Below are 13,089 nucleotides of genomic sequence, written 5' to 3'. Positions count from 1 at the left end.
TGCCCTGGCCCCCTTATTCTGTACTGCCTTGGCCCTGCCTGTGGGCATCTGCCCTGCCCTGATCTGGCGTGGGCCTTGTGATGACTAATAGCCTGGCCTTCTGCTCCCTGTTGATGCCCCCCACACACTTCATCTCCAGGACATTGCTCTCTATTCTCTTGACCTCAGCATGATCCATAATGTCTAAGTCAAATGTTTCTTATTGCACTCCCTTTGCTCAGAAGACATAGAGGAAGGACTTAAGTGTGCTCCTTAAGCTAAAGTTTAAGGAGCACATTTAACTACATTTAACTGCATTGGATGTTCATGGAACCTCTTGTAACAGACCAATTGTACATGCATTTGTTGATATGTGTTGGTGTCAGTTTTTCTTTTACATTTTAAATTGTAAGGCAAGAGACCTTTTTATTTTGTCTTCTATAGTGCCTAGCCTGGACTCTGGAGAATTTGGTACCTGATCAATAGGGTTACTCTTTTTTAAATTTTTATTTTTTGATTCTAGGGATTGAACCCAGGGGTGCTTAATCACTGAGTCACATCTCCAGCCCTTTTCATTTTTTTATTTTGAGGCAGGGTCTCACTCAGTTGCTTAGGCCCTCATTAAGTTGCTGAGGCTTGCCTTGAACTCTTGTGATCCTCCCGCCTCAGCCTCCAAGGTTGCTGGGATTAGAGGTGTGTGCCACTGCTCTGAGCTTAATAGGGTTACTTAAACAAACAAACAAACAAAAAACCTCAAAAAAACTCTCTTTGCCTAAAATGTTCTAGAGTCCAAGTAAAATGGCCTTAGACTTCATAATTTTGGCATTCGTTCAGCAAACATTTATTTGACACCTCTTCTGGACCAGCAACTGTTCCTGGGCACTGGGTGTACCTTTGTGAAGAAAACAGGTATAGTTCCTACTGTGGTCTTCTAGACACTAAGCAAATAGTTACATAAATCCAAACATGATTTCAACTTGTGATGTGTTAATGAAGGAAAATGGCAGGGGGTCCTGAGAGAATGCAGTGTGGGGAGACTGCCATTGGAGCGCGCTGGGTGTCCGAGAAGCTGATTCAGAAGCATGGAGTCTGACCTGAAGGAGAGCAGTCGGGCCCAGGGGAGACAGCTCTTTGGGAGAGGAGACACTGGTCTGAAGATGAGTTATTTGAAGTAGGGTGTGGAAAAAGGGGGCAGGGGAAAATGGATATTTCTGTTTTCTCATTTTAGTCAGGGTAGATTTGGGGGTCTCTGCATGTCGTGAGCCTTTATTAATTCTTTCAAACCGATTTTCAAAGGATGCGTTTAGCCCTCCTGCAAAGGAGTCTTTTGGTTTGCTTTCTGAGCAGTTCTTTCTGACTAGCCCCTTTTAATTCCTATGAGACCACTGGGAGAGGTAGAGCAAGATAGGCTTCTGACACCCACCTGTTGGATGAAAAGGATGAACTAGGCTTCTTGGTTGCAGATGTGGAATCTGGGTGCCCTAAGAGAACTTGACTGACCTAGGACTGCTCCACTGAGGGGAAAGAGACCCCGAGGGAAGGGTTTAGAAGGACCCTTGGCCACTAACTCTCTCTGGGCCACCAACTCTCCTCCCCAGGAATGGAAATCTCCCATTTGATAAGCAGTTCCCTGATGAGGAAAGAAAACAAGCCACTGAAATTTCCTGTGAGCCATTAAAAATTGTTTTAGGAGAACATTTTTTTGTCCCAGTGTGTGTGTAAGAATGCATTCCTTCACTCAACAAACATTGAGAGCCTTCCCTGTGCCCGGCACTGTCCAGATGCTGGGGATACAACAGTGTATGTGAGGGGGACACAGACGGAACAAATCAAAAGTAATACGGAGGGTATCAGAGGAATTATAACTACTACAGGGAAAAGTAAAGGAGAGAAAGTGGTGAGAGGGAGGTTCACTTGGGAGGTGGAGACAGGAGGTCAGGAAAGGGCTTACTGAGTGATGTCTGAGCAAAGACTTGACAATGGAGCCATGTGGATATTTGGGGGGAACAGCATGTGCTAAGGCCCTGCAGGATCTATTCAGGCTAAGGCCTGGGATGTTTGAGGAACAGCACAAGTTCCACCTTGTACGAGTTCCAGAGGGTGTAGGTGGAGGACAGAGGTAAAGAGGAAGGTGGAAGTCCACATGGGAGGCTTTATGGCCACAGTGGGTACTTTGATTTTCCCTCTGATTAAAGGGGAAGACACTGGAGACTCTGAGCAGAGTACTTAGAGTTGACTGTAGGGGAAGGGTGGGAGTAGGCCATAGAGGAGAACCTGGTGACAGGGACTCAGGTGGAGGTGGGAAGAAATGGGGATGAATTTTAAGGTAGAGCTGAGGCCCTGGATGTAGGGTAAGTGAGAAGGAGAACTAGAGAAGAATAGGATGGGGGCAGGGGAAAGATGAGGCGTTTGGGAGGGAAGAGGACCTTTGTGAGCCTTGTGTGAATACATGGTGTTTACATCCAGGAGATGATTGAGTGACGTCGATGTTGGGTAGGACTCCAGTGCCAACGGCTTGGGTGAAATGAGAGAAGCCAGTGAAGGAGACAGAGGAGAGGGGGCTGCCAGGTAGGGGTAGGAAGAAACCAGGACTGACGGTGAGTTGCTCTGTGTCTCTCCCATGTAGGTGTGACAATGTACGTGTGTTTAAGCTGGGCCTCTTCTCCGGCCTGTGGTGGACTCTCGCCCTCTTCTGCTGGATCAGTGACCGGGCCTTCTGCGAGCTGTTATCATCCTTCCACTTCCCCTACCTGCACTGCGTGTGGTAAGCCCCTCCTGATGGGGAGTTGGCTGAGACAGGTGTCCATACTTGCTGTTGTGCAAGGAGCACCAGGTGGGCGCAGAGCCCAGCTGCCTCTCTCCTCATATAACATTGCCAGACATTTCAGAAGCATCAGAAAGTATTGCAAAAAGTGAAATTGGCTCCAGGGAGCAAGGCTTAGGCAGAACAAAAAGACAGAATTGTTAGGCTGCAGGGCTGCATTCTCTCACCTTTAGCTCCATTAATAGCACACAAAGGAGCCTGAAAACTCAATCTGCAACCTGAGCTCTGGCTAGATGGGGGCAGGGTGAGAGAGCTTGGGAAAGAGGTGATGTGTATGAAGCCTGGGTTGGTCCTCAGTAGGGACCACACCTTCAGGGCTGAGTGACCAGGGGAGAGCATGGACATCCAGGACACCTAGGGACAGTCTCACCTGTTCCTTGAACAGGTAGAGTTTGAAGACCGGATAACCAAGTGAATTGTTCAACATCACCCACCGGTTTATATAAAAACAACCTCAGAGTTAAATAATAGCAAATTGGAACATCTGTATTTTGGGATGCTTATCTACTACTACATTAAAAGAAGTAAAAAATACAGGTCGCAGAACAACTTGCAGAATCCTACACTCTAAGCTAAGGGGAAAGGGGAGTGACTTTCTTCCAAGGAAGTGTTTCTGTCTAAACCCAGGGTAATCTTTTCTTCTCTGCCCTCCAAGATTTCTAACTGTACAAGGAGCAGGAGAAACCCACCGTCTCCAGTCTCTTGTATATTGAGAGCATTGAGAGATGAAACCTAGTGCTAAAGATTTGGAGGCTTTGAAGTCAGATCCAGAAGCTTGATCTCTCTTTAGAAGTGGCATAAAGATACTCAGTTTGAAAGACTTGGCTAAAATTCCCTTGCTCAGATGAACTTGAACTTGTATGTATTTATCATGAGACCCATTCTGTGCTAAGTCTTGGGGGGACTTCCAGATCTGTTTGCAAAAAAAAAAGAACATAGGGGCTTGGGTGTGGCTCAGCAGTAGAGCACTCGCCTCGCACGTGTGAGACCCTGGGTTCGATCCTCAGCACCATGTAAAAATAAATAAGTGAAATAAAGGTATTGTGTCCAACTACAACTAAAAAAAAAAAAAAAAAAAAGATCATAAACAGCACAAGTTGGGGTTTTTGGTTTTAGGATTAGTTGCCTGAAATTTCTGAGGTTTAGCTTCAACTCATACTAGTGAATTTGTACAGCTAAAAATACAATATATTTGTTGAGTTAGAATCCACAGATAATAAAATGCATAGATTTTAAGTGCATACATTCATTACATATGCACAGCTTTATAAATTTATGACCTCATTCAAGATTTGTACATTTTTATCAAAGTACAAATTTAGATTATTTGATAACTGTGGCAAAACTTAGTTTGCGTCTGAATTTCTGAATTTGTTATACTTTCTGCTTTGCTTTTCAATTTTTAGCCATCTTTTCTTCCCAGTTAGAAAGTGTTATGTATTTTGTGACAAATTTAAACAACATGGAAGTATAGAAAATGGCTCTCATAATTCTACCTCCTCAAAGAGATAATTGTTAAAGTCTGAAGTGTATCATTTCAGATTTTCTAGTGTATATGTATATATGTATATATACATTATATTTCTCTCCTACTTTTTTATTTTTAAAATCATTTTATTTTAATTGATATGTAATAGTTTTACACATTTATGAAATACATGTGACATTTCAGTACCTGTGTACAATGTGTAATGATTAGAGCAGAGTAACTGCCATCACCTCAGATATTTATTATCTCTTTGTGTTGGTAACATTCAGAATCCTCTCTACTAGCTATTTTGAAATATTAGTTGTTGTCAACCATAGTTATCCTACAGTACCAAAGAACATTACAGATGTTTCATCCTATGCAACTGTACCCTTGTGCCTGTTAATCATTCTGCATTTTTTTTTTTTTTTTGTACTGAGGATCGAACCCAGAGGTGCTTAACTACTGAGCCATCCCCAGCCCTTTTTATATTTTATTTAGAGATAAGTTCTTACTGAGTTGTTTAGGGCCTTGCTAGGTTGCAGGCTTTGAATTTATGATCCTCCTGCCTCAGCCTCCTGGCGTGTTCCACCAAGCTTGGCTCATTCTGCTTTTTAAAAACAAGGATAGAATCATTCTGTAAACAGATATAAACTTGTCATTTTTTGAAAAGACATTTTCTTTTTCATTGTTTTTGATTACTTTATTATTTATTATATGGTACTGAGGATTGAACCCAGTGCCTCACACATGCCAGACAGACGCTCTACCACTGAGCCATAACCCCAGCCCAAACTTGTCATTTTTTAAAAGTCAAATGGCCTGCTGCACCATGCCTGGCCCAAGCTGTTTCTTAATGGATATTTTGTTTGTAATTTTTCACTTTTACAATCAATCTATAATAAACATCTATAGTGATTCTAATTCCTGAACATTTCCATAGGTTAAGTTATAGTCTGTATTGACAAATCTAGAAATATGGTACCAATTAATACTTTTTTACTAAAGTCTGTAAAGAATGCCTTTTACTCATTCTTTTGCATATAGAAATTATTGACAAATTTTATTAACAAATTATTAACAATTATTTTATTATTAATAAATTATTAACAAAATATCTATAAAAAGATCTAAAAGATTGAATAAAAATTTTATTTTTTTATTTTCACATCTTAAAACAACTTGGTATTGTTGGACATCTTTTCAAATGTAAAATTGCTATGTGTATGGGGCTGAGTGGTCACTCAGTGGTAGAGCACTTACTTGCCTACCATGTGTGAGGCACTGGGTTCGATTCTCAGCTCTGCATAAAATAAATAAAATAAAGGTCCATTGACAACTAAAAAAAAATTAAAAAAAAATGCTATGTGTATTTCCTCTTTTGAGGTGTGCCTTTTCATTTTCTTTGTCTTCGTTGTTTTTATTTTAAAAAATTTATGTCCGGCACCCATTGCCTTTTATGTTACTGTCTACACAACTATGTGCCATTTATTATGTAAATTTCCAATATTTTTCAAAAGCCCAAAGAATAGCACATTGAGCCCCATGTAGCCAAACATCTAGATTCCCATAATAAGCAACATGAGGCCAGATCTTGTTCCTAATACCCTCACCCATTCCTCATCCCCACCCGGATTATTTTCAAGCACATTCCAGACATCTTGTGAAATAACTACCTTTTTTCTAAAAAGTGCTTCTATTAGGGCATGGTAGTTATATGGGATAGTTTGTTTCATTTTGACATAATCACACATGCATGGAATTTAATTCCTCCATTGCAGTCCCAGTGGCCTCCCCTTTCTCTCTCCTCTTCCTCTCCCCATATTTCCCTTCCTCTACTCTCCTGGTCTTCTGTTTACTTTTTACTTATTTTAATTGGTGCTTTATAGATATACATAAAGATGGAATTCCCTGTGGCGTTTTATACATGTCCACAGCATAATTTTGACAGATTCATTCTTCTTTTCTTCCCCTTTCCTGTTCCTCCTCTCTTTCCTTCAGTCTCCTTCTGCTCACTCGTCTTCCATCTTTATATCGACAGCCTCTACACACTTTTTTTATCCCTTAGTTTGCTCTAATTTCCACATATGAGAGAAAACACTTGACCCTTGACTTTCTGAGTTGGATTATTTCATTTAGCATGGTGTTTTTGTTAGCTATTTCACTGCTGTGACCAAAAGTCCTGACAAGAACAATTTTAGATTTATTTGGGGTTTATGGACTCAAGAGGTTTCAGTCCAGAGATAGCCAGCTCCATTGCTCTGGGCCTGAGGTGAGGCCATTATGATGGAAGAGTGTGGCAGAGGAAAGACAGGAGAGAGAGAGAGAGAGAGAGAGAGAGAGAGAGAGAGAGAGAGAGAGAGAGAGAATGCATTCTACTGTTCAAAGACAAAATATATATCCCAAAGGCACACACCTACAATGGCCCACCTCCTCCAGCCACACCCTACCTGCTTACAGTTACTTCCCAGTTAATTCCTATCAGGGAATCAATGCACTGATTACAAGGCTCTCATAATCAATCATCTTGCCTCTAAACTTTCTTGCATTGTTTCACACTTGAGTTTTTGGTAGATACCTCATATCTAAACCATAATACATGATGTTCTCCAGTTCCATCAATTTAGTGGCAAATGCCATAATTTTGAAACAATAAAAAACTTTTTTAGTGTTCTTTGTAATACAGGGATTTTTTTTTAACTTTTATCATAAGGTGCAGTTATTTCCCTTCCAGCTTTCTGTTTGTCTTTCAGTATGTTAATGGTATATTTGTGTCATACTGCCTTAAACTTTTGTGTTGTCACATCTGTCAGTCTTTTCTTTAGGATTTCTGGACTTTGTGTCATTCAGAAAGGCTTCTCACACCAAAATTTATGAAAACACCTATTTAAAAATTTATTTTACATATATATTTTAAGTATTTAATTAATCTGGAATTAAGCTTCAGTAAAGGGTATAAGGAAGGATTGCAAGTCTTTAAATGATCCATTGCTTACTCAAGATTAATATCGAAACTTTTGTAGGCACACAAATTTAGATTAAAAGCAAAAAGGATTCATCCACAAAAGTGCAAACACACTTTCATCAACATAAGCTAATTCCTGATGAGAAGCATAGATGACCCATGACCAGTCATTACACTGAGAAGGTGGGGTCTAGACAGATTTGTCTCCATCTTGGCAATCTAGTTTAAGTCTTTGGGCCTCAGTCTTGATAGAGCTCCAAAAACATTTGCAAGTTTGTTCCAACTATCAGGTGGGAATATTTTAGGACATTCTAAGATGGGGCTTAAATTGCTCAAGACAATCATCCTTGTCCTTATGGGATTGTTGGTCACCCTCATCCCTTCCTCATCATGACTATAATTCCCACAGGAAAGGTGAGTTCCCTGAGGGAAGGGCAGTGGAGCTGCCTGCACTGGAGCTTGGCCTGTCAGGTTCTCACCCCTGTCTCCTTTTGCAGGCACATCCTCATCTGCCTTGCTGCCTATCTGGGTTGCGTGTGCTTCGCCTACTTCGATGCAGCCTCAGAGATCCCTGAGCAAGGGCCGGTCATCAAGTTCTGGCCCAGTGAGAAATGGGCCTTCATCGGCGTCCCCTATGTGTCCCTCCTGTGTGCCAGCAAGAAGTCACCAGTCAAGATCACGTGATGGCCAGGCAGTGGCTGGCTTCTCTGCTTGTTTTCCTTCACACACTGGGCTTCGTTTGCTAGCAAGGGCAGCCAAGGGGGTTCTAAGAATTGGTGTAGGGTGTATCTTTTAAAAATTCTGTTCCCTTGGGGTCTAATTAGTGTGTGTCTGGAGTGCCAGGGTCCCACTGTGCCCCCGGGAGAAGACGGAAAGCAGAGGGCATAGGGACACCAGGTGAACTTTCTCAGCGTCACTTCCAGATGCACTGGTGTGTTGGGCTTCATTCTTCATGGTGGTGGCAGAGCAGTCCCTTGGGGGATCCAGGGCTACCCAGTGCTTCTTTCTGGAGAAAGCTGGCCTGCTCCAGACGCCACCCTCCCAGGCACTCTTGGAGTGGACTCTTGACAGACCGACTCTCCGACTCTCTAATGGAAGGTGCCAGAGATGTTCATTTGGGGAAACTGTCTTTCAACCAAACCAAACCAAACACACACAGGGCTGTGGCTCCAGAGGCTAGTTTTTCACTCACACCTCTCAACTAACCCTGGTTGCACATGTACTGTGAGTCCTTTTACTACTACCTCTGCTGAGAGATGGAGACTCAACTTCAGAGAGGGTGAAGCTATTGACTAACTCTCTATGCCAAAAACTGCACTCCACTTTAAGCTGTTCTTGAAGATGAGCACAACTTACAAATGTTGACATCGTTTCTGCCCTCCTCCTCCAGCCCAGTGGCTTCAAATACACAGAGAAGAATAGCTATGGTGTGAAGATTCCATACACAGCCCACCCTCCCTACCGTTTGATTACCAAAAGGGCTCCATGTAGTTTTTTCAAACTTTCTCAAAGTCTCCAGTATACTATACTGTTTTGGAAATTACCTTTAAGGGTCTCACCTCTGACTTTCTCGGATACATCTTGTGGGAATTATGCTCCACACTCTCAAAGTACATGGTGCTTCCTGTGGTTTTATCAGAACATTGGCTCACTTTTCTCAGATATTGGCAATAATCACACACTGATTGACTGGTGCAGGGGGGTAAATCTTGCCTTCTGGGTTTTTCTCACCTGGCTGCAATGAGTCACTGTGCTCCAATGACACCAAGACTGTCTTCAGGGCAGCAGAAGGGATTACCAACCTCAGGGACTCTCATTTTAACTCAGGCATCCTCTGCTTTGTAACATTCCTGGTTGGGAGAAGGCAGGACAGATAGGCCATTCTGTCCTTTTCCTGTGGGTAGGACATGTCACTGTGTTGAAGGTCTAAGTGTTGGGAGCAGCAGTGTTTGGCATGTCTAGGAACTCTTCCTCTAGTTAGAGTTTGCATAGGATTCGAAGTGAAAGGCCAATATGTAACTGAGTTCAGAGTTTAAAAAGAATAATTGTATTCCACTTGGGTGGTTTTCAAATTTTACATATAACTCACTGGATTATTTCCTGTTTCTTGCTGTAATAAGAAATATTTATGAAATACAATGCATGAAATAAATTCTATTTTATGAACTTAAATATAAGTTTAAATTGATAGCATTTACTTAATAACATATCCAGGCAGTGAAAATACAAATTAACAAATTGGTGCTTTCCGAGGCAGAAAAATCTTGTATTGAATGCATGTACATTTTACTTTATTATAATTTTAAAATATATTTTAAATCATTTTAAATTGAATATCTGCAGAACCCCTAATGTGATTCTCTAAATCCTGCTGATTGATAGACTAGAACTGCTGTGAAGTCCTTTGGGTTTTAAGTCTAGAATTTTAAAAAGAGAAATATCAGACCATTCTCATTTCAGTTTGACCTTACCAGGCATGAATTATTGTGTCATCTATTTTACAGGATAAAAATTCTGTTAACTAGAGGGTTTGGCATATTTAAAGCCCAGCTGTCTTAGTATGGAAGCCGGGAGCAGGAGAAGCAGATTGTAAGAAATGGTTCTTTTGGTTTAAGTTTAATTTGTCCTGAAGGTTCCCTAGTAACAGGATTATCCTAACATTCAAGGAGTGACTATTTATCTTTACCAAGGAAAGGACATATTCCCTAGGGGCTCTGCCTACACTCCCACCTCCAGACCCTGGAAATAGGGATAATATATTACATGGATGGGTATATTTGAATGGGCCTGTGAAAAAGAAAATACATACCTTGACTCACTGAGCTATTTCTATCCCTCTTCTATAAGAAAAATGACTAAGTGAAGATGTCAGGAGTGGTTTTGTTATGAAAAGTAGTGTGCCCATCTAGAGATTGGTTCCAAAGAGATGAGAACTAAGGGGGCGAAAGTAGAATGGAGTATATTTAAGAGGACAAAACATAACTCTACTTTTGAACAGAAATCACCACAGCTTGCCAGCATGGGATGATAAAGCAAGAGAGTAGAAATATCCTCATTTATATTTCAGTTGAGTTTAGGACATCATTTGTATTTATAACAAAGCACTACATGCTTTTTAAGGAAAATTGGGCAACTACAGAAAAATTGTAGAAGAAGAAAATAACCCATATCTTTATTGCTCAACCAAAACCATTGTTAATATTTTGATATTTGAATAGATTTCCTTATTTTCTTTCTGTCTTCTTTCCCCTGGTGTAGTTGTAAATAGATATCGTTTAGCATTGACGGATTATCCTGTAGCTTGAATGGAACGTGAGTGCCCATCGTGTATTTTTCATGAAGAGCAGGTGTGGAATACACAAGTTAGCTAAGCACTGGAATGCCTGTCACTGGGTTCTAAGACTTTCCACTGGATCTTCTGTTTTAATCAAGCCTGACATGAATGGGCCTAAGAGATGATGAACTGAATTATATTTTTTTGATGTACTTCCCCCACCTGATTCCATCGATGTGTCATAGAAAACAGCTGTTAACTATGGAACTTCATAGATTTTGATGTGTTCAGATTTTTTTAAAAAAATGAATAGCTTATTTCATTAATTGTTGTACAATCAAGAGTCTCCATCCCTCCCTCTGTCCAGTAGACTTGATAGTTAGGAGTTAGGTCATGGTGATAGTTACTCAGAATGGCTATCAGGTTTTTGTACTGGTTAGAATTTATCCGAAATCTATATCCAGGAACTGGATTTAGGATAGAAAAACCCATTAATGTTATCAATTGATCATTTTGCCCTGTGATTCTTATTTTATAGTTGTTTGATTGGTCATTGATTATTAGAAAAAGAGATCTTTCCACCCCTCTCTGGTTATGTTGTAAAGCAAGCACTTGAATGAACATTTTGAAATTATGTGGGGATGAGATGTCAGCATGGGCTACATTTTGGGGGAACTCTGTGCCTGTCCAGTGAAGAGTGCCTGAAACATTAATTATAGATCAAAGATGTTCTCTTTGGCAACAAAGTTTCACTGTCATCCCAGCCAGGTTTTGTAGAAGTACTGCCACCTCTTCCGTTGATTGGATTTCTCAGGTGTGTGAAAACCTCTCTCGCCAGTTCCTCAGGCTTCCGTGAGCCAGGACCATGTTGGGGGCTCTGGGACTGGGATTTGGAACTTCCTTGGTTCTCTGTCTTTTGGGGCCATGGAACCATCTCTGGGGGACAGGTGAGGGCGAAAATTGTCCAGCCCGGGCCCCTTCCTCAGCTTCTTCTCCTCAGTTGAACTTGAGACCTTTGCTATCCAGGCTAGTCCTGGTGCTGTAGTTTCAGCTGGTCAAAGAATCTTCCTGGGCCAGGTTGGAATTATTAGTGGATTTTATAGACATTATTCTCCTATAGACTTAAAAATACGGTCCCCCCTTGAAAGGCCTCAGTGTTGTATCTTTTCCTACATGTTAAACCAGATTTAGAGACTATTTTATAACTGCAATATGTAATCAGAGAAAATACAGTATTTTCAGATACATCCCTTGTTTTCTACTTCATGGAGGGTGTGCTGGGAGGTGGCTTGCCTCCTGGCGGGGGAGCGTTTAATCTCCATTGCTTTGGGAGCGATTTAAGGCTTTTTGAAATGGAGCTTTTGCACTTTAGGCTCTTTTTGTGAACTGACTCTGATAACGATGTTTAATATTAAAGCTGTAAATGGCATTTTCTGTGAATAAATATGTATATGTTTTTATCTGTTTCCAGAATGGTTTCTGAAGTATCTGAGGTGAAAAGGCATTTCATGGATTATAGAGCAAAGCACATTTGCCCAAGTTCATTTGTTAATGGATTTGGGTATCCTTGTTATACTAAACATACTTAAAACACATATAGTTTATTGTTGGTATCTTCTCAGTGCTGTGACATTATTACATCTAAATATCCCTAGCATAAAGTACCTATACCTTACATTTATTACAAGTTCTATAATTATGTCATATGAATATAAAATCTCAAGCATAGGTAAAAGTTCATTTGTGCATTTTTTTTTGACATTTCAAAACCAACCATTAATGGTTTCAGCAGGAGAATCTGAATCCACCTATATATTTTGCTTAATTTCTTGTGACAGTTCTATTTATTTTTAACTAAATGATTCATTGATCATCAGATTTAAAACAATAATGTGACCATCAGAGAAGAATGGGGCAAGCATTGCCTGTCATTGCAGTGGTGCGTCTTAGACTTTTTTCTGGCTAGGCCCTGGGGCCCTATGACATCTGATGAAAGTGGGGTCTTCTCTCTAGGACAATACTCATGTATGATTCCTGGGGGTTCAGATGCCCTGGCAGCCCACTCAGCTGAAATTTTCCCATGACAGGATTAAGCAAGGAATCAAATTCTTACTGATGCTGAAACTGGTTTCTCAGTCTTGAGGATTGACTCCCTTTGGGGGCTGTGGGCAGGGACAGGGGCTGAGGAAGCTGAGGGCTCTGTTTGCAGGAACAGTGGGAAACACCTCCCTTCCCCTGCATTCTGACCCTGTCTTCTGTTCCCTGTGGGTGTTAATCTTGTACTGGATCTGGTCCAAGGGAATACATTTTTTTTCAGCTCCCCTTTCCCAACTTCCCGGAAAGACCAGAGCTTGGACCAGTCTCCCTGACTCTTCTCTTTTGACGACTTTACATTAAAAGATTCTACATGGAAATTAAATTTCCTGAAGGAAATTAAATCAATAATTCAAAGAGATACATGCTGCTGTCATATATAACCAATTAGAATTAAAAAAATAAAAAAAGAGAAACCAGTACTCCATACAGAACTCCATACATACTCCATACAGAACATTCACAATAGCCAAGATATGGAATCA

General features: G+C 40.8%; 1 protein-coding gene across 1 annotated transcript in view; it reads left to right on the top strand.

The window, feature by feature from the left end:
- Positions 1 to 11,968, top strand: part of Acer2 (alkaline ceramidase 2) — a 38,803-nt gene extending 26,835 nt beyond the window's left edge. Inside the window, exons 5-6 of the mRNA XM_076845937.2 lie at positions 2,606 to 2,743; positions 7,734 to 11,968. Of these exons, the coding sequence (XP_076702052.2) occupies positions 2,606 to 2,743; positions 7,734 to 7,920 (325 nt within the window). The 3' untranslated portion in view covers positions 7,921 to 11,968. The remainder of the gene's footprint in view (positions 1 to 2,605; positions 2,744 to 7,733) is intronic.
- Positions 11,969 to 13,089: the final 1,121 nt, after the last annotated feature.

Source organism: Callospermophilus lateralis, chromosome 2 (assembly GCF_048772815.1).
Source record: "Callospermophilus lateralis isolate mCalLat2 chromosome 2, mCalLat2.hap1, whole genome shotgun sequence".
In the NCBI taxonomy this organism is placed as follows: Eukaryota; Metazoa; Chordata; class Mammalia; order Rodentia; family Sciuridae; genus Callospermophilus; species Callospermophilus lateralis.
The sequence above is the reverse complement of the archived record's forward strand: the minus strand, read 5'-3'. Positions and strand labels throughout refer to the sequence as shown.